General features: G+C 45.4%; 1 protein-coding gene across 1 annotated transcript in view; it reads right to left on the bottom strand.

Annotated features, from left to right (window-relative positions):
• Positions 1-21,876, bottom strand: part of LOC147108601 (uncharacterized) — a 159,957-nt gene that overhangs the window by 51,139 nt on the left and 86,942 nt on the right. The window contains exon 9 of the mRNA XM_086005284.1: positions 7,426-7,537. Coding sequence (XP_085861410.1) covers positions 7,426-7,537 — 112 coding nt within the window. The remainder of the gene's footprint in view (positions 1-7,425; positions 7,538-21,876) is intronic.

Raw genomic sequence — 21,876 nt, 5'->3', positions numbered from 1 at the left:
TTCCCGCCGGTGGGGGATCACGTGATGAACAGCGTGACGTCATCGCGTTTACCCATGCTATTAAAGTGATCGCGCTCTGTACATGTAAACAGTGAAAACAAAGATACAGACTCAGGCTGTAGCCAACATATTATTAAAGGGAATTATATACAATTGATTGGAGTCCCTTAGTGGCTCCGCCACAGAGGCAGCTTTTTGGAGGGTGAATGGTGCCAGATTTTGCTTTCTTGTAAGTAAGGGGGTTGCTATCTGTAGTTGCTCCCAAGTTTCTCTGATCAGCTGTAGTGCTCAGGATTGATGCTGATGGCCGAGTGGTTCTAATTTGAATTTCCTTCTCAGAGGCACATTGGCAGAAGTCAGGCTGGCAATTTCTTGGTCTGGGCCGGGCTACAGCTTTGCATTGCTGCTCTACATTCTGGAGTTGGAGATGCGGGCCAGGGATAGAGATCAATGATTTTCAGGCCCTGATTTTGAATAGGATCCCTGTACTTTCTGCAGCCTTTCCAAGAGCCATAAATGCACAAGGTCAATGCCTTTTTGAGGCTGCTGCTTGCTAGTGTATTTTTTCACAAAAGAAACAGTCAGCAGCTGGTAGGAGCTCCTTCTTCATGCTGCTGCACTGAACATGAAGTCACCAGAAGCTTATTTTCACTTTTAGGACAGTTTTCTTCCATATCATCTGCCCCTTGATATGTATAGTGAATACATTAGGTAGAGCTGTGGGATATAATTTATATCTGATAAGCTGGCTGATCTGATTACTCACACACAAAGTCCCAAGTGAGTTATGCTTTATGTCATGAGTGGGATATAAATCATATCCCATGGGCCCTCATAATGTCTTCAGTTTGCATCATACATTAAAAATTAATTAGGTAAAGAGCCAAAAAAATGGGTTTAATGGTACACTATATTCATTTGTGGGCTGTGCCATGCAGTTGGAACCATTGCGAGTGCTAATTAGTCTTTCATTGCGTGATATGAGTTCAGAATCATTATGCTTCGCTCATTCTCTTCAAATGATGTTGAAAGGAAAAGCAGTAGCAGGAATTAGAATGTGATGTTATCCCTGTGAAATACGTAAATAGGAATATTTGTTCAAAATAAATTTTACAAAAAAAGAGATTACACATTCCTCCGTTCACAATGTTTAATGGAAAAGTAGATGTGTAAGAGTGGTAGAGAAAGTGACAACTGCTATCCATGCTGCTCCTCAATAAAGGTAGTTAAAATGCTTGTAAAAAAATGGGAAACAGGTTTTATTAATACTTTGGTCAAGAAGGAGTGCCTAATGTCTAATTGCACAGCTACAAAGCCACATTGAAAAATAAGAATTCCACAGAAGTTCAGACTTAGCATGAGTGAGGATCACTAGCAGGAAGGGTTAAAAATTGAGGAGCGCTAACTTCGCCGGGGAGCTACTTTTAGCGCCCCGGGAAAATTAGCGACCCCGTGCCAGAACTTGAGTGGTTGTGCCCCAAGAGGGAAGTGGGGTGCTATTGGAATCACCCCGCATCCCTCTTGGGGCGCTGCGAGTCAATATCGTGCCGCGGTATTGCAGGCCTTCCTCCCCTTCTTAAAGGGAAGGGGCCTTGCGCAGCGCGACCCAGGGCCCACCTGGGCCCCTGGGGATCGGGAGTGCCGGCAAAAGAGCTCGGCACTCGAGAAGTGCTGGGCTCTTGAAGCGCAGCTGGCACTCCGCGGTGGGGGGTGCCATTCAGGAGGCCGGGGACAGGAGCGCAGGCAGGTACTGGCAGGTGGCCAGCAACAAAAATGGCCGCCCCGCACCTCGCCTTTAAATTGCGCCTCCCCAGCCACAGGTAGGCCTCCCTGACCCCGTTGGACATAGCGTCTGGCAGTAAGTCAGAGGGCGCTCCCGAAGATCGTGAGCGGGGCACGGCGATGACGTCATCACCGGCAGCGAAGCGCTGTGGGGTGCTACCGGTTAGCGCCACGGGGCGCTGCCGGTTAGCGCCGCTGCTAACCTCCCGCTAAATTTCGCGGGAGGCGTGGGCAGCGCCACACCCAGGCGCTAGTTACTTTGCACCCCGTTAGCGCCCTTAGGGCGCTAACAGGAGGCGCAAAGCAACCCAATTTTTCCCCCCAAAGTGTTTTGAGGAGTAATGAGGGCAGCGATTAGCATTGGAGTTTTCTGACCAGAAGCATGGGTTTAGCATCCATTGTTGGGCATTTCCTGGAGGAGCATGAGGAGAGAGAGGTCCAAGAGCACAGAAGCCATGGGAGGCTTGTAAGTCCCAACAGGCATCACCCCAGGGAGCAGGTCTACTTCAATACCCGTTGATGATGCGAAACCCACGACTAAAGAGGCACAGGCTCACCAGGAAGATTGTGATTAGGATGTGCAATCAAGTTTCTTCGGACCTGCAGGGACAGTAAAATATCTAAAAGCATTACCAGTGGTGAAGGAGGCCACCATTGCCATCAGCTTTCATGCCACATGCACCTTCCAGGCACCCACAGAGGGGCATCAAACACTTTACCATACTCCCAGTTACATATATCTCAGCAAAGACCAGAAGCAGATCAGTCTCTAAAAGTAGGAAGACTGATAAGTGAGTGTTTCATTGCCCAGTTCTTCCAGCAAATGCTGGTATTGGCACAATTATTTCCATTTGGACTGATTTATAATCACAGAATTGTTACTTGCAATTTTTTGTTCTGTGCTGTATGTTTTATTTGACTTTTTGGACAACTAACAACATCTTTTCGACACAACGGGAGTGGAATTGGTCAACGGCAGTAGCACAAAGCAGGCTGATTTTCTTTTCCAATAGACCTACGTTACCAAGGTCTCTGCAGTTGTACCGGTGTTGCCATGTGCCTATGTGGCACATAGCTGCGTGTATCTGAATGTTGGACTCCTCCAAATTATCCAGACCACTTTCAAATGCCAAATGCAAGGAGACAAATGACTCCTCAGTACAGTCTTCCTGCTGTAACAACCTGCATTTGAACAAAGATCCAATAAAGTCTGTATTCCTATACAATTCAGTGGCCCCGCATCAGCCATCGCCACTGCTATCCCTTCTTCACCAGTATTTAATGCTTCGCCTTGTGCTTCCTCATACTTATCAATATCAACATCTTCCACAGTGTATATCTGTGATAGTGCCTGCTTCAAGTGGTGGGGGAGGGGGGGGGGGGGGGACAATTGGTCCTTGGGTGTATGGTGGTTGACTGCGTTTTCCTTGCTCTGTGAAGTGAAAAGATGGTGTAAGAAACTTTGCCATATTGGTACTGCAATGCCATTACATGCACTATTAAGTGTTTGTGCATAAACAATGTGTACAGACATGCTGATGTAACATATCAGGCAAATCATAGCATATCTGATAACTATGGTACATAACCACTATTTCCCTATGGTATTCCAATCTTTACTGAATCAATCTCTTTCAGACTATATGTGCTCAATAAATCTACCATTCTTTCCTCACGTAATATGAATACCCACAGGTCTGGGGGCCTACTGGTTGTTGAGAGTTTTGCTTTTGAGCATGAGAGAACTGGGGTTTGCAACATATCCTACAGTATATTTCCTCTCTAATCATTGTATTATACAATTTGCACAATCTGGCTATTTCACTTAATGCTTACTTGTTACGTTCTTGTTAGCATTTGTGTGTCTGTGCAGTATTTTTTTGCATATATTTTGAGAACTACAACTTTCCATCATGTGCTGACATGTTCTGTGTTGCTCTTTACAGTAACATTCATACCTTACCTTGGTGCTTCTCATTAGATTGTGTATCATCTTCTCGACCTCCTGCCTGGTTTATTGAGTGGACGGCAGAGCATCGACACTGCCAGTTGCACATTGCTATGCTTGATGCCTTCTTTGCACATTTGGAGAACTGTCCTTCGTCTATAATCTGCTCCTGTTTCTCCATAACCATCCAGAACATACTTACTGAAACTGGCTTTGTGCTGCTGTCATTGAGCTCTTTTCCCACTATTATTGTGCATTCCATAGCTAGATCCTTGGACACTTCAAAATTCATTGGAGTGAAATGGCTCATTAGCAGCTTCAGAAGAGTGAAAAGATCATTACAGCACTTTTGTTGCAATGCGGCGCTATTTTGTCATTGCAGCTCATAAATTTACATTTTTCACAGCTGGAACCTAGGAATGCCAGATCCTCCGGCTGCTTAATTTGCAAATCTGTTAAAAGTTGGAAGATCAAGTTTTACACCTTTTTAAAAAACAACCACCTGAGGAATACAACGCCCACTGTATGTAGGAATCCTATGGAATAAGAGTTAACCATTCATAGTATTGACCTCCAACACCAAAGTCCCACTTACCTGTTCAATAGTTCAAAGGTGTACCGATGATGAGATTCCTTCTTTAAGCATCCCCTTTCCGATGTTTAGTTATTCGGAAGGGTTGCAATGGTTTCAAGATCGCTGAGCAATCCTTTAATCTCCAAGTGTCAATAAAGCTCTGGATTAGATTTCATTTTCCCATAATGTTAAACCTTTCATTAGATAGTATGAAGACATCAGTGTCCTCTGAGCAGACTTAGGTACGGTTGAGTGGCTCTCTTGTGAAATCCTCCAGCATTGTTGGGACAAGTCAAATTATTTTTTTGAGTGATAGATTATTTTGCTGGGAGTGGTACTGCTTGAATAAGAATGGAGCTCATTTGCTATCTATTCTAGAGAAAAATCAGTCATAAAATGAACATTTTGTCAATGCTACAATTGTTTTTTTTTAAACTCAGTATGGCTGCCATTTCAACTCACTTTATACAAATGTGGGAAACACCCAGAAAAAGAGTTTCCATATGTCACAATTTTAACATCAGCTCCATTTAATGCTTCTTTTAATACTGAGTCAGAAGGTTGTGGGTTCAAGTCCCACTCGAGATTTGAGCACAAAAATCTAGGCTGACACTCCAGTGCAGTACTGAGCGAGTGCTGCACTGTCAGAGATGCCATCTTTCAGATGAAATGTTAAACCGAGACCCCCTCTGCTCTTACAGGTGGATGTCTTCAGCCAATTCGATTCACTCCACGGGATATCAAGAAATGGCTGAGCACACTGGATACTGCAAAGGCTATGGGCCCCGACAACATTCCAGCTGTCGTGCTAAAGACTTGTGCTCCAGAACTAGCCGCGCCTCTAGCCAAGCTGTTCCAGTACAGCTATAACACTGCCATCTATCCGACAATGTGGAAAACTGTCCAGGTATGTCCTGTCCACAAAAAGCAGGACAAATCCAATCTGGCCAATTAACGCCCCATCAGTCTACTCTCAATCATCATCAAAGTGATGGAAGGTGTCGTCGACAGTTCTATCAAGTAGCACTTACCTCACCAATAACCTGCTCACTGATGCCCAGGAACACTCGACTCCAGATCTCATTACAGCCTTGGTCCAAACATGGACAGAAGAGCTGAATTCCAAATGTGAGGGGAGAGTGACTGCCCTTGACATCAAGGCAGCATTTGACCGAGTGTGGCATCAAGGAGCCCTAGTAAAACTGAAGTCAATGGGAATCGGTGGGAAAACGCTCCACTGGCTGGAGTCATACCTAGCACAAAGGAAGATGGTTGTGGTGGTTGGAGGTCAATCATCACAGCCCCAGGACATCGCTGCAGGAGTTCCTCAGAGCAGTGTCCTAGGCCCAGCCATCTTCAGCTGCTTCATCAATGACCTTCCTCCATCATAAGGTCAGAAGTGGAGATGTTCGCTGATGACTGCACACTGTTCAGTGCCATTCGCAACTCCTCAGACAATGAAGCAATCCATGCCAGCATGCAGCAAGACCTGGACGACATTCAACGGCATTACCATCGCCGAATCCCCCATCAATATCCTGGGGGTCACCATTGACCAGAAACTTAACTGGACCAGCCACATAAATACTGTAGCAACAAGAGCAGGTCAGAGGCAGGGTATTCTGCGGCAAGTGTCTCACCTCCTGACTCCCCAAAACCTTTCCACCATCTACAAGGCACAAGTCAGGAGTGTGATGGAATACTCTCCCCTTGCCTGGATGAGTGCAGCTCCAACAACACTCAAGAAACTTGACCCCATCCAAGACAAAGCAGCCTGCTTGATTGGCACCCCATCCACCACCTTAAATATTCAGCCAGCATACTGTGGCTGCAGTCTGTACCATCTACAAGATGCACTGCAGCAACTCGCCAAGGCTTCTTCAGCAGCACCTCCCAAACCCGTGATCTCTTCCACCTAGTGGGACAAGGGCAGCAGGTGCATGGAAACACCACCACCTCCAAGTTCCCCTCCAAGTCACACACCATCCTGACTTAGAAGTATATCGCTGTTCATTCATCCTGGGTCAAAATCCTGGAACTCCATCCCTAACAGCACTGTGGGAGTACCTTCACCGCACGGACGGCAGCGGTTCAAAAAGGTGGCTCACCACCACCTTCTCAAGGGCAACTAGGGATGGGCAATAAATACTGGCCTTGCCAGCAATGCCCACATCCCATGAACGAATAATTTTTAAAAATCCTATGGTACTATTTCAAAGAAGAGCAGGGAAGTTATCCCCAGTGTCCTGGCCAATATTTATCCCTCAATCAATGTAACAAAAACAGATTATCTGATCATTATCACATTGTTGTTTCTGGGACCTTGCTGTGCACAAATTGGCTGCCGCGTTTCCTACATTTCAACAGTGACTACACTTCAAAAAATACTTCATTGGCTGTAAAATGCTTTGGGGAGTCAGGTGGTCGTGGAAGGTGCTATATAAATGCATGTCTTTCCTGCTTTTCTTTCTTTCTCTCCATTTTAATGATATTATATAAAGAGCATACTTCTTCATTATATGAGGGTATGGGTGTGATAGCCAAATGGTTGTGGTACTAGGCTTGCAACTCAGGAGGTTGAGGGTCCAATTCCAATCATGGCAAACTGGGAAACTGGATTCAATATATCTAGGACCAGGAAATTACCACAAAAGCTTCCAGATTGTTGCAAGAACCCACATGGTTCACTAATATCCTTCACATAAAAGAGCCTGGTACCCCTGTTCGGTTTGGCCACTATGTGGCTTCAGTCCCACGTGATATGGTTGACTTTTAATGCTCTCATGGAATGGTCAATAAGTACTATGCTTGCCAGTGTTGCTCACATTCCAAGAACAAATGAAAAAGAAAATCTACTGAGTGTAAGACAAAATAAATTAAGTAACAGCGATTAGGTAACATCAAGTGTGGGTTTTAAAAGACTGTAGATTGTTGAAAGAAGACTGAGTGGGGTAAGCAGTAACAATGGTTTGAGGATCTGGTAAATTAAGGTAATTAATCTTGTTTTCAAACCAGTATGTGGACAATTCACGACTCACAATGGCAGCCATACAGCTCCCTCTCTCTCGCATCATTCCTGAATGGTGCTAATGACTAAGTATCCCTTTCCCTGAAACCTTACCTCCGTAAAGAAGCGATCTGCTCATTTGTTAATCCACCATTTTCTTCTCGTAATATGAACAATTTCCCCCTCAGCTGGGTCACTTTGACAGGGAAGCTTTTCAGAAAAATGTCTTAAAAACAGAAGAAAAAATTATTTAAAATCAGTCACTGTCCATAAATTATGAAGCCCATGTTAATTAGGAGAAATGCTACAAAACCTGTTTTCCATTAATTTTCCAGTCTAATAGCTTTCACATTCTATCTTTTGCGCCCACTTTATTATAACTTTAATTTTATTTTTTTACTCTAATCGATCTATTCTAATGCTTTTTACTCCCAAGAAAATTCAAAACATTTTAATTATCTGCATTCTTCTTTCTTCTGCAACATTGTCAACATTCATGATTTACGGATTTTTTAATTGTTTGTGATTCAAGCAGGGTTTAATATATGTAGAAAGTTCCACTTAAATTTCCCACTTGAATTGTAAGCATTAGAGAAATCTCCATGAATCACCAACTCACAAGTGAATTGTGAGGGTGACATTGTTGCTTCTGGCGAGTTAAAGGTACAGCAGATGTCAAAAATGGGCTATGATGGGCTGGAAAAACAAGTTGATGAGTTATTTTTTCCAGCCAATTAAAAGACAAAGTGGTTGCATTATAGAGGTGACAAGGTCAACATTTAACATGTAAGAAAAATCAAGCTCATAAGTGCCACCAGCTGATGATTAATCATTTGTCCAGAGCCAGGTTGTGGAACGTGCTACCACAAAGAGTAGTTGAGGCGAATAGTATAGATGCATTTAGGGGGAAGCCAGATAAGCACATGAGGGCAAAAGAAATAGAAGGATATGATGATAGGGTTAGATGAAGTAGAGTTGGAGGAGGCTCATGTGGAGCATAAACGCTGGCACAGACCAGTTGAGCTGAATGGCCGGTTTCTGTGCTGTATGCTCGATGCAACTCCAGAGACTTGAGCACAAAAATCTCAGCTGACACTTCAGTGCAGTACTGAGGGAGTGCTGCACTGTTGGAGGTGCCGTCTTTCAAATCAGATGTTACACCAAGGCCCCGTCTGCCCTCTCAGGTGGATGTAAAAGATCCCATGGCACTATTTCGAAGACGAGTAGGGGAGTTATCCCCGGTGTCCTGACCAATATTTAACCCTCAATCAACTGATCAACAGTCACTAAAAAACAGATTACCTGATCATTATCACATTATTGTTTGTGGGAGCTGGCTGTTCCAATAATCCAATTCTCTACCACATCATGGAGGGTTAACTGATCTGGGCACCATCATCGAGTTAAAAGAAAAGAAAGACTTGCATTTATATAGCACCTTTCATGACCTCGGGACCTCCAAAAGTGTTTTACAGCGAATGAAGTACATTTGAAGTGTAGTTACTGTTGTAATGTAAGAAACGTGGCAGCCAATTTGCACACAGCAAGGTCCCACAAACAGCAATGTGATAATGACCAGATAATGTTTTAGTGATGTCGGCTGAGGGATAAATATTGGCCAGGACACTGGAGGGAACTCCCCTGTTCTTCCTGGCAAATTGCAGCACCAGAGTGGAGGGATGAAGTATTCTCCCCCACCACCACCATCACCTTTACTGAGTTCTTGATCTCATCCACACTGCTATGCAGAGGCACTGAGTGGAGCCACAATGCAGAGGGGAAACAAAATCAGAGAGTCATTGGGCTGGATTTTCATTGAGTCGTCGGGTAGGAGGCGGGACTACAACTTTCAGGGTTGTAGTCCTGCCTCCATCGAGTTCTAGCCAACCCATGCGATTTTGACTTGATTGACCTTGTTGAGCCCGCCCAGCGGGCTCAGCAGGCCAATTAAGGGCCACCCGGCAACAGGTGATGTCACAGATTGAAATTTCATCTGTCAAGACCTTTTGACAGATGAAATATCAGCGTTTCACAGATGTTTGAAGCTGTCAAACACTGACAATCTGTATTCTAAGTGAATTCCTTCCTCTCAGGATGATTTAGAGATCTCCCCGGAACAGAAAGCTGAATGCTGCAATTTTTGACAGCTCGCAGCCATTCTGCTTTCTGTGCCGGTGAGATGAGGGACTCCCGAGACCTGAAGGAAGGAAGGCTGTAAAGGTAAGTAAAGGTACAGAAAACGTTGTGATATCCGGCACCGATGGGAACGAGCTGTTGCTGTCCCATCAAAACTGCCGGACAAACCAGCGATAATGTTAAAACATACGGAGCTTGAGCTCCGTATCTAGCAACAAACCCTGTTGCGCTTCTAAACAGTCGGCCGTAGCTTGCAAGCGTCTCTGTAGCTAAGCAACAGCTTTAGCTAGACCTTGCAGAGCCTGACTGGTGAAAAAAAAGCACCGAAAAGAAAAAAAAAACTTACTGAACTGACTCCTGAATTTTGCCGGTGGATCGAGCATTCCGGACAGTTAACCTCCGGATAAACCAAAGTTTCCTGTATGTAAAACTTCTTTAAACACTTTACACACACCAAACACACTTACCTTTGCACTCATGCACCCATCACTCACCTGAACACCGGACATCTCGACCCCGCCAAGCCCTTCATCACGACGGTCCGCCTCCTCTAACTTGGCGTGGTTTGGAGCGGTCGGGAATCCCACACTTCAACGTTAAAAATAGGGATTAGGCTAAAAACTGCCTTTTAACTACCTGTTAGCAAGCAGTTAATTGGCACGAATCCCCTTCCCGCCTCAGGGGGGCGGGTCCCAGTGCGGGGCAGGTACCTGCCTCCTTTGAAACTGGCATGGAGGCGGGTTGGGGGCAGGATGGGTTTGTGCCCCCTGATTTCGCGATTTTAACCCCCCACGCGCCTCCAATCCCGCCTCCACGGCCCAATGAAAATCCTGCCCATTATATCTCACTGTTAGTGGTCACTGGCTGGGGATTAAAAGCAGCTTCAGAAATGGCCTGGGAGCAGGGTGCCAACTCTAAGCTACCTGAAAACAAAGGTGAAAAAATACAGAAAAATAGAAATGTTTCATACCTCTCACAGGAAATAAAATGCGCAATAAAAGAGAAAAGGAGAGAAAAAGACAGCTGTAAATATTTGGCAAATCTTAGGTGTGAGATTTCCTGTTGTGAGTCAGTTGCATACCCAATACGTTACCTCACTCCAAAATATAAACATCTGAAGTGCCTTGGGATGTTTTTCTGTGAAAATTGCTAGACAAATGCAACCTGTTGATACTAAAAGTGGCAACAGCAATGGATTGTGGGAATACCATCAGTATTTAATCCATCAATGTATTTTGATTTACTCCTTCAACATAACCCTAATTTATGACACCACTTCAGCATTTTAAACCCAAGCGCAGTGGAGGCCCCAACCAGATTACCAGCAGTCCATCGAATCCTTTTTTTCCCCCCATTCAGTTCCTACAGACTACCTGCTCTTCAGTCCTCTGTTGCTCACGATGTGTCTCAGTCCATTTTTTTATACCATATCACTCAATCACTTAGATACGTACATAGATGAGACCATCGCCTTTGCATAGGATTACCTTTATACAGAATCATAGAATGGTTATAGCACAGAAGGAAGTCATTCGGCCCTTCGAGTCCATGCCGGCTCTCTGCAAGAGCGCTTCAGCTAGTCCCATTCCCCCGCCCTTTCCCCATAGCCCTGCAATTTTTTTTCCTTCAGGTATTTATCCAATTCCCTTTTGAAAGCCACAATTGAGTCTGCCTCCACCACCCTTTCAGGCAGTGTATTCCAGATCCTAACCACTCGCTGAGTAAAAAGTTTTTCCTCATGTCGCCTTTGGTTCTTCTGCCAATCACCTTAAATCTGTGTCCTCTGGTTCTCGGCCCTTCCAATGCGAACAGTTTCTCTCTATCTACAATGTCTAGACCCCTCATGATTTTGAACTATTTAAAAATACAGAAAAATAGAAATGTTTTATACCTCTTACAGAAAAAAAGTGAGCAATAAAAAAGCAAAGGAAAGACAGCTGTTAATATTAAGTAAATCTTAGGCGTGAGATTTCCTGTTGTGGGTCAAATAGCCTCCTTCTGTGCTGTAAACATTCTATGATTCTATGTAATCTCCTCTCAACCTTCTCTGCTCTAAGGAGAACAACCCCAGCTTCTCCAGTCTATCCAACTAACTGAAGGCCCTCTTCCCTGGAACCATTCTTGTAAATCTTTTCTGCACCCTCTCTAAGGACTTCACATCCTTCCTAAAGTGCAGTGCCAGAATTGGGCACAATACTCCAGTTGAGGTCGGATCAGTGTTTTATAAAGGCTCATCATAACTTCCTTGCTTTTGTACTCTGCCTCTATTTATGAAGCCCAGGATCCCATATGCTTTTGTAACCGCTTTCTCAACCTGCCCTGCCACCTTCATCGATTTGTGCACATACACCCCCAGGTCTCTCTGTTCATGTAACCCCTTTAGATTTGTACCCTTTAGTTTATATTGCCTCTCCTCATTCTTCCTACCAAAATGTATCACTTCGCACTTTTCGGCATTAAATTTCATCTGCCACGTGTCCATTCATTCCACCAGCCTGTCTATGTCCTCTTGAAGTCTATCACTATCCTCATCACTGTTCACTATATTTCCAAGTTTTGTGTCATCTGCAAATTTTGAAATTGTGCCCTGTACACCCAAGTCCAAATCATTAATATATATCAAGAAAACCAGTGGCCCTAGTACCAACCCCTGGGGAACACCACTGTGTACCTTCCTCCAGTCCGATAAACAACCATTCACCACTACTCTCGGTTTCCTGTCAATTAGCCAATTTCATATCCATGCTGCCACTGTCCCTTTTATTCCATGGGCTTCAACTTTGCTGGCAAGCCTATTATGTGGCACTTTATCAAACGCCTTTGGAAGTCCATGTACACCACATCAACCGCATTGCCCTCATCAACCCTCTCTGTTACCTCATCAAAAAATTAATCAAGTTAGTTAAACACAATTTGCCTTTAATAAATCCGTGCTGGCTTTCCTTAATTAATCCATCCTTGTCCAAGTGACTGTTCATTTTGTCTCAGCTTATAGTTTCTAAAAGCTTCCCCACTACGGAGTTTAAACTAACTGGTCTGTAGTTGCTGGGTTTATCCTTACACCCTTTTGTGAACAAGGGTATAACATTTGTAATTCTCCAGTCCTCTGGCACCACCCCCGTATCTAAGGAGGATTGGAAGATTATGGCCCGTACCTCCACAATTTCCACCTTTACTTCCCTCAGCATCCTAGGATGCATCCCATCCCTGGTGACATCTACTTTAAGTACAGCAAGCCTTTCTAGTACCTCCTCTTTATCAATTTTTATCCGATACAGTATCTCAACTACCTCCTCTTTCACTATGACTTTGGCAGGATCTTCTTCCTTGGTAAAGACAGATACAAAGTGTTATGTCCATGTATCTTAATGTTGTGTCCTTCAATAATCAGACAACAGACTGCAGGGAACGATTCAATAGGTGTTTACTGAATGAGGGTTACTCTAGAACTAACTGTACAGCTCACTACTCAGGGTTTATATACAGGTGTGGTCACTGCCGGTACTACAGTATACAGGAGCTGTAAAAAGTAGTTCTCTCCCTTAAGGTATATATACACATTACAATTCCTCCCCTTTTAGATTAATACCATAATACTCATTTAACAATTAACATTTTTAATATACAATGTTATATGAAAATAGTCCATTCATATATTCAGTCTCTGGGGAGGCTTCCTGATTCTTTCTGGATAACGCCTTTCCCGAGTGTCTCGCTCTTGGTGCGGAGGCGATTCTAGCACCCTGTCGTCAGTTGATTCATCAGATTCCAATGCTATTGTTTCTGAGGTAGATACAACCTGTACGTCGGGTTCCTCACCAGGTACGTATGGCCGAGACATGGGGTTGACTCATTCCTGTGACTCTAGGATCTGGTCAGCATGGCGTCTCACAATGTTCTCCCCAACATCCACTGTGTACATTAGTGGCCCCTGCCGTGTGCATATCGTTCCGGGTTGACATTTCTCTGTTCGGTAGTCGCGGGCCAAGACTGGTTGCCCTACATTGAAGCTCCTTGTCGGCTTCTCATTGATGTGCTGGAATTGCTTACTCTCAACATCTCTTCGTACATTTGGTCTGAGCAAATCCAGACGAGATCTCAACCTTCGGTTGAAGAACATCATGGCCGGGGCCTGGTTGGTGACTGCATGTGTCGCATTTCTGTAGGCTAACAGGAAATTGTCCACCTTATGCTGCAGTGGAATGTCGTCATTGCACATGGCCTTTACTGCTTTTTTAAAGGTTTGTACGAACCTCTCAGCCAATCCATTTGTGGCTGGATGATACGGGGCGGATGTGTAATGCCTTACCCCATTCCTTTTCATAAATTTTCGAAACTTTTCGGACACAAACTGTGGTCCGTTATCAGAGCAAATCTGCTCTGGCAAGCCGTTCCTGGCAAAAATGGTCCGTAGGACTGCAATAGTTTTCTCCGTGGTGGTGGAGGACATTTTGATCACCTCAGGCCATTTTGAGTGCGCATCCACGGCTATTAAAAACATTGAGTCCATGAATGGACCAACAAAATCAATATGCACCCGATGCCATGGAGATGAGGGCCACTCCCATGGGTGTAGAGGGGCATGCGGTGGTGCATTTTGGACCTTCTGGCATCCTGAGCAGCTCTTTGTCAGGTCCTCGATTTGCTGATCGATCCCCGGCCACCACACAAGCCCTAGCAAGGCTTTTCATTTTCACCCCTCCCAGATGACCTTCGTGAAGCTCATTGAGCACTCTCTCCCTTAACTTGGGTGGAATTACCACTCGGGATCCACACATCAAGGTCCCCTGGCATACTGACAGCTGTTCTCTTCTGGATGAAGTTGGCAACAGTGAGTCGCCATGTGCTGGCCAGCCCTTCACCGTCAAATCATATACCCGAGACAGTGTCGGGTCATTTCGGGTCTCCTTCTCTATACCAGCGTTAGTTACTAGCAAGCATTCAATTATAGTCGAATGAAATATTTCGACAGGATCCACTGCTGGTACTTCCTCCGCAGTAGGCAGTGGCAGGCGTGATAGCCCATCAGCGTTTCCATGCTGTTGCGTGCCCTTATACTCGATTTCATAGTGGTGCGCCCCTAGAAAAAGGGACCATCTTTGTAGCCGTTGCGCAGTCATCACTGGAACGCCATTCTTTGGATTAAAGATGGAGACAAGTGGTTGGTGGTCAGTCAGCAAGGTGAACTTCTGCCCGTGCAGATAGTGATTGAACTTTTTCACTCCCCACACTAGGCTGAGGGCCTCCCTGTCAATCTGGGCGTAGTTACGCTCGGCTGAGGTTAGTGACCGAGACGCAAAGGCTACTGGCCTCTCCGAGCCTTCCGGGAATTTGTGCGACAGCACCGCTCCAATGCCATAAGGTGATGCATCACACGCCAACCGAATTGGTAGTGCTGGGTTGAAATGAGCCAACACCTCTTTTGATGTGATCAATTCTTTGCACTTCTGGAAAGCTCATTTACATTCGTCATTCCACTTCCATGGTACCCCCGTTTGCAATAGGGTGTTCAGTGGGTGTAGTACGATAGACAAATTCGGCAAGAACTTATGGTAGTAGTTCACCAGCCCGAGGAACGACCTCAGTTGTGACACATTTTCCGGTGATGGAGCCTTGACTACTGCCTCAATCTTTTCAGGGGACTTATGTAACCCCTCTTTATCAATAACGTGGCCACAATACGAGATCTGCTTCTGGAAAAACTCGCATTTGTGGCGATTAGCTCGGAACCCATATTCCTTCAATCTAGTGAGCACCTGCTCCAGGTTGGCGAGGTGATCACTGTCATTTTCACCCGTGACCAGGATGTCGCCCAAATAACACTGGGTCCCTGGAATCCCTTGGAGGACTTGTTCCATTGACCTTTGCCAAATAGCTGGGGCTGATGCTACCCCGAACACCAGCCGGTTGTATTGGTAGAGACCTTTATGAGTGTTGATCGTGAGGTACTGTTTCGAGGCTTCTTCTACCTCCATTTGCAGGTACGCCTGGGCCAGATCAATCTTAGTGAAGCGTTTCCCTCCAGATAGCGAGGCGAAAATATCTTGAATCCGCAGAAGCGGATATTGTACAGTGTGAAGGACTGGGTTCAGTGTCACCTTAAAGTCCCCACAGATGCGAACCTTCTTTGGTTCCCCAGGCGTATTACTCAACGACCTCATCATTACAGGAACGATGGGTGTAGCCCACTCGCTCCAGTCCACTTTGGACAGTACTCCTGAACGCTCCAAACCTTCCAGCTCTGCTTCGACGGCTGGGCGGATCGCATAAGGTCTGGCCTTAAAAAAACTTTGGGCTTGCATTTTCCTCTATTTTGATCATCGCTGTTATGCCTTTTAGTGTTCCGAGTCCCTGCTGGAACACTTCTTGTGCGTCAGTTAGCATTTTTGACAGTCGTCCAGGTGTGACGTCGTCATCCTTTTTGGCATCTACAGTCAGTGCTTGTATGGAATGCCAATCTAGCTGTATCTTCCGGATCCATTCACGTCCTAGTAGTGGTGGTCCTCCATCTGGCAATACATATAGGTCCATTTTTGGTGTTTCCTTGCCGTTATATATAACGTTCACCCTTATTTTTCCTTTGGGGTAGACTTTTTGCCCCGTGTACGTCTTCAAGACAATCTTTGTATCTCTCAAGGGTATATGTGAGAATAGCCGCTTGTAGTCCCTTCGGTTTATGACTGTTAGGGCTGATCCTGTGTCCAAGTCCATTTTCACTTGGACTCCTGCTATCTTGAGCATGACCCAAATAGTTTGGTGATCCTCCGTTTTGATCACATTATGTAGTTTCAGACAACCCAGCTCCTTGCTTCCGGAGTCTGTATCACTCTTCTGTTCGTCTGAACTACTCTCCGTCACCTTATGTACCTTCTTGTACTTCTCCTGTGGAGATTTCTTGCTGCTGGTTATCTTTCCCGACCTGCAGACTCTTGCTATGTGTCCTACTTTTCCACACTGTCTGCACACTTTGTCCTTGAACCAGCAATCATTATGGTCGTGTGTTGTTCTGCCGCAGCGATAGCACTTCACTGTTCCGTATGACATTTCATTTGTGCCATATTCTTGCGGTCTCCGTTGTATCTCTGCAGCACCCTGTGTTGCTGCTTCATGTGATACTGCAATGCTGAAAGCCTTGTCCAGCGTAAGATCCTTTTCTGATGGAACCCAGAAACGGCTTCTTTCACTTTGAAGCCCACACACAAACTTGTCCCTTAAAGTATCTGCTAGTCCCGTTCCAAACTGGCAGTGTTTCGATAGCTTGCGCAGTTCCGTTAAATACTCAGCATTACTTTCATCTTTATGCTGGTTCCTTTTGTGAAACTTAAATCTTTCTGCTATCAGCAGCGGTGTGGGGTTTAAGTGGTCCTGTCGGATTGACACTATGTTTTCAAAATCCTTTTCTACTGGCTTCTCTGGGGTTACTAGGTTTCGTAGTAAGCCATACGTTTTTGCACCCATTGAATTCAACAATACCAGCGCTTTCTTGTCATCTGGCACTTCATTCGCCTTGCAGTATACTTCTATGCGTTCGACATATGTCGTCCAATCTTCGACTTCATTGTCGAACGCTGTGATACTGCCACTCTTTGGCATTTTTGGGTGTGGTTACACTGGCTTAAAATGGCGTCTCCCGCGCTTTCCTTTCTTCCCCGCTGCGGCTTAAAATGGCGTCTCCTGCGCTGCTGCCAACGCCGCTCTCGGCGGTCCTCGCAGCAAATGGCGGCACCCTGTGGGTTTCACGCGCTGCTCCTGCGCTGCTGCCAACGCCGCTCTCTGCGGTCCTCATGGCAATGGCAATGCCTCGTGTTTTCCTGCGCGCCTCTCTCCCCCCGTTGACGCTGCTCGGCCCTTCAACACCGGCTGCGCTCTGCTCTCTCTTGTCTCTCTCCCCCGTTGACGCCGCTCGGTCCTGAACACCGGCTGCGCCCTGTGCGCTCTGCCCTCTCTCTCCCCCGTCGACGCTGCTCAGCCTTTTTCCGTGCCGCTCGGTCGGGCTCTAGCCCGCCGCTGTCCGGGAAGGGTCTGCGCAGTACCTGTTGCCAGCCCGTTTTGCTGGACCACCGTGACTGGAAAGCCAAGCCTGGCTCTCGACAGCCTCCCCTGCGATGCTCAAATCTCCACTGGATAACTGGGCGGTTGCCCGTGGTCGGCGCCCGTGCTTCTGGACTTGACCTTCTTCCTCTGTTCTCCAGGAGCGAATCCCTGGGAGGTGATGCAGAGTTGCAGGTAGGTTCGAATCTGCCTCGTCGCCACTGTTATGTCCGTGTATCTTAATGTTGTGTCCTTCAATAATCAGACAACAGACTGCAGGGAACGATTCAACAGGTGTTTACTGAATGAGGGTTACTGTAGAACTAACTGTACAGATCACTACTCAGGGTTTATATACAGGTGTGGTCACTGCCGGTACTACAGTATACAGGAGCTGTAAAAAGTAGTTCTCTCCCTTAAGGTATATATACATTACACAAAGTACTCACTTAGTACCTCAGCCATGCCCTCTGCCTCCATTTTGGTCCCAAATCGGCCCCACCCCTCCTCTTACTACCCGTTTACTATTTATATGACATAGAAGATTTTTGGATTCGCTTTTGTGTTGGCTGCCAATCTAGCCTCATTATTTCCTTTATCACTTCCCCTTAGAACTTTCTATATTCAGCCTGGTTCTCACGTGTATTCTCATCCTGACATGTGTCATTTTTCTGCTTCATCTTACTCGCTGTTTCTTTCGTCATCCAGAGAGTTCTGACTTTGGTTGCCCTACCTTTCCCCCTCATGGGAATTTACCTCGACTGTACCCGAACCATCTCCTCTTTAAAGGCAGCCCATTGTTCGATTGCAGTTTTGCTTGCTGATCTTGGATTCCAATTTACCTGGGCCAGATCCATTCCCAACCCACTGAAATTGGCCTTCCTCCAATTAAGTATTTTTACTCTAGATTGCTCCCTGTCCTTTTCCATAGCTAATCTAAACCTTATGATAGTATGATCACTGTCCCCCTAATAATACTTGCTCCACTTGTCCCACCTCATTCCCCAGAACCAGACCCAGCAATGCCTCCTTCCTCATTTGGCCAGAAACATACTGATCAAGAAAGTTCTCCTGAACACACTTCAGAAATTCTTCCCCCTCTCTGCCCTTTACATTATATTAGGATAGTTGAAGTCCCCCATTATTACTACTCTATAGTTCTTGTACCTCTCTGTAATTTCCCTGCAAATTTGCTCCTCTATATCCTTCCCACTAGTTGGTGGCCTATAGAATACACCTAGTAGTGTAATGACACCTTTGTTATTTCTTAACTCTAACCAAATAGATTCTGTTCTTGACCCCTCCAGGACATCCGTTCTCTCCAGCATGGTAATATTCTCCTTAACCAATACTGCCACCCCACCTCTGTTCTTTCCTTCCCTATCTTTCCTGAACACCTTATATCCAGGAATATTTAATAAGCAATCCTGCCCATTTTTGAGCCAGGTCTCCGTTATCGCCACAACACATATTCCCAAGTGGCTATTTGTGCCTGCAGCTCACCAACCTTATTTACCACGCTTTGTGCATTTACACACATGCACTGTAAACCTATCTTAGACCTTCTTGTATTCTCTCTTAGTCTGACCCCACCTAATATCGTATTACATCTTACTCTAGTGCTATCTGTCTCTCCCAATCCTTCGTGCACCTTGTTTCTCCTTTCTAATGCTACATCCTGGTGCCCACCCCCCTGCCAAATTAGGTTAAACCCTTCCCAACAGCACTAGCTAGCAAACCCCACCCATGAGGACATTGGTCCCGGCTCTGTTGAGGTGCAACCCTCAGTTAGATCCAGGAGATGCTTTTGTGCCATTGTTTTAATTCAGATTCTAGTAGTCTGGCATCCATGTGCCAACTCCCAGTGTTTATGTTAAAACTGCTTTTCGGAGCCGAGTGGCAGATTTGCAGATCCAGACTGAAGCTCCCACTACCCTGCCCCAATCATGTTTCTGATGGACAGCCAGAAATTTATGAGATGTAATGTGGACACAAAAGTCAGACTGTTTTTAAATGAAGGTTTACTTTATCCACTCGCTTCCACACCTTATGACATGGAGACATTAATTATTAAAGCTGCTAACTTTTGGACAATTTTTCATCATCAGCAAAGCAAATCACAGAACTCAAGCCCACAAACACACCTCCTACCCTATCTCATCCCATCCCTTAACGTGTTGTCGCCTCCCAAATCCGTGCCCATCTTTTCCACAATTCCATGTTTGAATCCCTCCAATCAGGTTTCCGCCCTTGCCACAGTACTGAAACGGCTCTCATCAAAGTCACAAATGACATCCTTTGTGACTATGACAAAGGTAAACTATCCCTCCTCGTCCTTCTTGACTTGTCTGCAGCCTTTGACACGGATGACCACTCCATCCTTCTCCAACACCTCGCCACCGTCGTCCAGGTGGGTGGGACTGCACTTGCCTGGTTCCATTCTTATCTATCTAATCATAACCAGAGAATCACCTGCAATGGCTTCTCTTCCCGATCACGCATTGTTACCTCTGGTGTCCCCCAAGGATCTATCCTTGGCCCCCTCCTATTTCTCATCTACATGTTGCCCCTTGGCGACATCATCCAAAAACACAGCGTCAGTTTCCACATGTACGCTGACGTCACCCAGCTCTACCTCTCTACTTCTTCTCTCGACCCCTCCACGGTCTCTAAATTGTCAGACTGCTTGTCCGACATCCAGTTCCGGATGAGCAAATATTTTCTCCAATTAAATATTGGGAAAACCGAAGCCATTGCTTTCGGTCCCCACCACAAACTCTGTTCCCTATCACTGACTCCATTCCTCTCCCTAACATCTGTCTGAGGCTGAACCACACTGTTCGCAACCTCGGTCTCATATTTGACCCTGAAATGAGCTTCCGACCACATATCTGCAGCATAACAAAGACCGCCTACTTCCACCTCTGTGACATCGCCCGTCTCCGCCCTTGCCTCAGCTCATTCACTGCTGAAACCCTCATCCATGCCTTTGTTATCTCTATGGTGTGGAGATGCCGGTGTTGGACTGGGGTGGACAAATGTAAGAAGTCACACAACACCAGGTTATAGTCCAACAGTTTTATTTGAAATCACAAGCTTTCGGAGCGCTGCTCCTTCGTCAGGTGAAGTGGAGAGATGCATAAAGACACAGCTTATATAGTCAGAGAATTATGACTATATAAGCTGTGTCTTTATGCATCTCTCCACTTCACCTGACGAAGGAGCAGCGCTCCGAAAGCTTGTGATTTCAAATAAAACTGTTGGACTATAACCTGGTGTTGTGTGACTTCTTACATTTGTTATCTCTAGACTCGGCTATTCCAACGCACTCCTGGCTGGCCTTCCACATTCCACCCTACGTAAACTTGAGGTCATCCAAAACTCAGCTGCCCGTGTCCTAACTCGCACCAAGTCCCATTCGCCCATCACTACTGTGCTCGCTGACCTACATTGGCTTCCAGTTAAGCAGCACCCTCGATTTCAAAACTCTCATCCTTACTTTCAAATCCCTCCATGGCCTCGCCCCTCCCTGTATCTGTAATCTCCTTCAGCCCCACCCCCACCCCGAGATATCTGCATGCCTCTAATTCTGCCCTCTTGAGGATCCCTGATTATAATCGCTCAACCATTGGTGGCCGTGCCTTCTGTTACCTAGGCCCTAAGCTCTGGAATTCCCTGCCTAAACCTCTCTGCTTCGTTACCTCTCTTTCCTCCTTTAAGACGCTCCTTAAAACCTACCTCTTTGACCAAGCCTGCCCTAATTTATCCTATGTGGGTCGGTGTCAAATGTTTTGTCTTAAAATACTCCTGTGCAGCGCCTTGGGACGTTTTACTACATTAAAGGCGCTATATAAATACAAGTTGTTGTTGTTGTTATCCAATTTTAGATTTAACAATACGTGGTGCCCCAGTTTTTCTTCCATTTCTCAGAGTTAGTTGTTGCTTGGATCAGAAAGACATCATTTCATGAGAAAAAATTGCTGAAGCAGTTTACCATTTTCAGACTTGGACAAAGATGGATTTGAAACAAGAGTGTGGCGTTCCTAATATCAAAAAAATCTGACTCACTCATCATTTAACATTTCACTTGAATAGAAAGAAGCTAATCAGTGCTTAATAGAATTTTCTCCACAGAAAATATATTCCAGATTACAAATTTTAAACAATCATAGCTTTAGAATGGATCATTTAATTTTAATGATTTAAAAAGTGCTGGAAAATGAAATCAATCTCCAGGTAATAAAAATGATATTGTAATATTTGTTATTCTTTTATCTTACATTGTTTGTTCCAAGAAGTTACACAATCCCTGGTTTAGTTAAGGCAGGTTTGTTCCATACTACTTATACAGGGTATTAGACTCGGTTCACCAGTTAGCACCAGAAAAATGTTTTCCCC

The sequence above is a fragment of the Somniosus microcephalus genome, chromosome 13 (genome assembly GCF_052327205.1).
Source record: "Somniosus microcephalus isolate GS21.2 chromosome 13, FLI_Smic_1.0, whole genome shotgun sequence".
NCBI lineage: Eukaryota > Metazoa > Chordata > Chondrichthyes > Squaliformes > Somniosidae > Somniosus > Somniosus microcephalus.
This window is presented reverse-complemented; position numbering and strand designations above follow the sequence as displayed.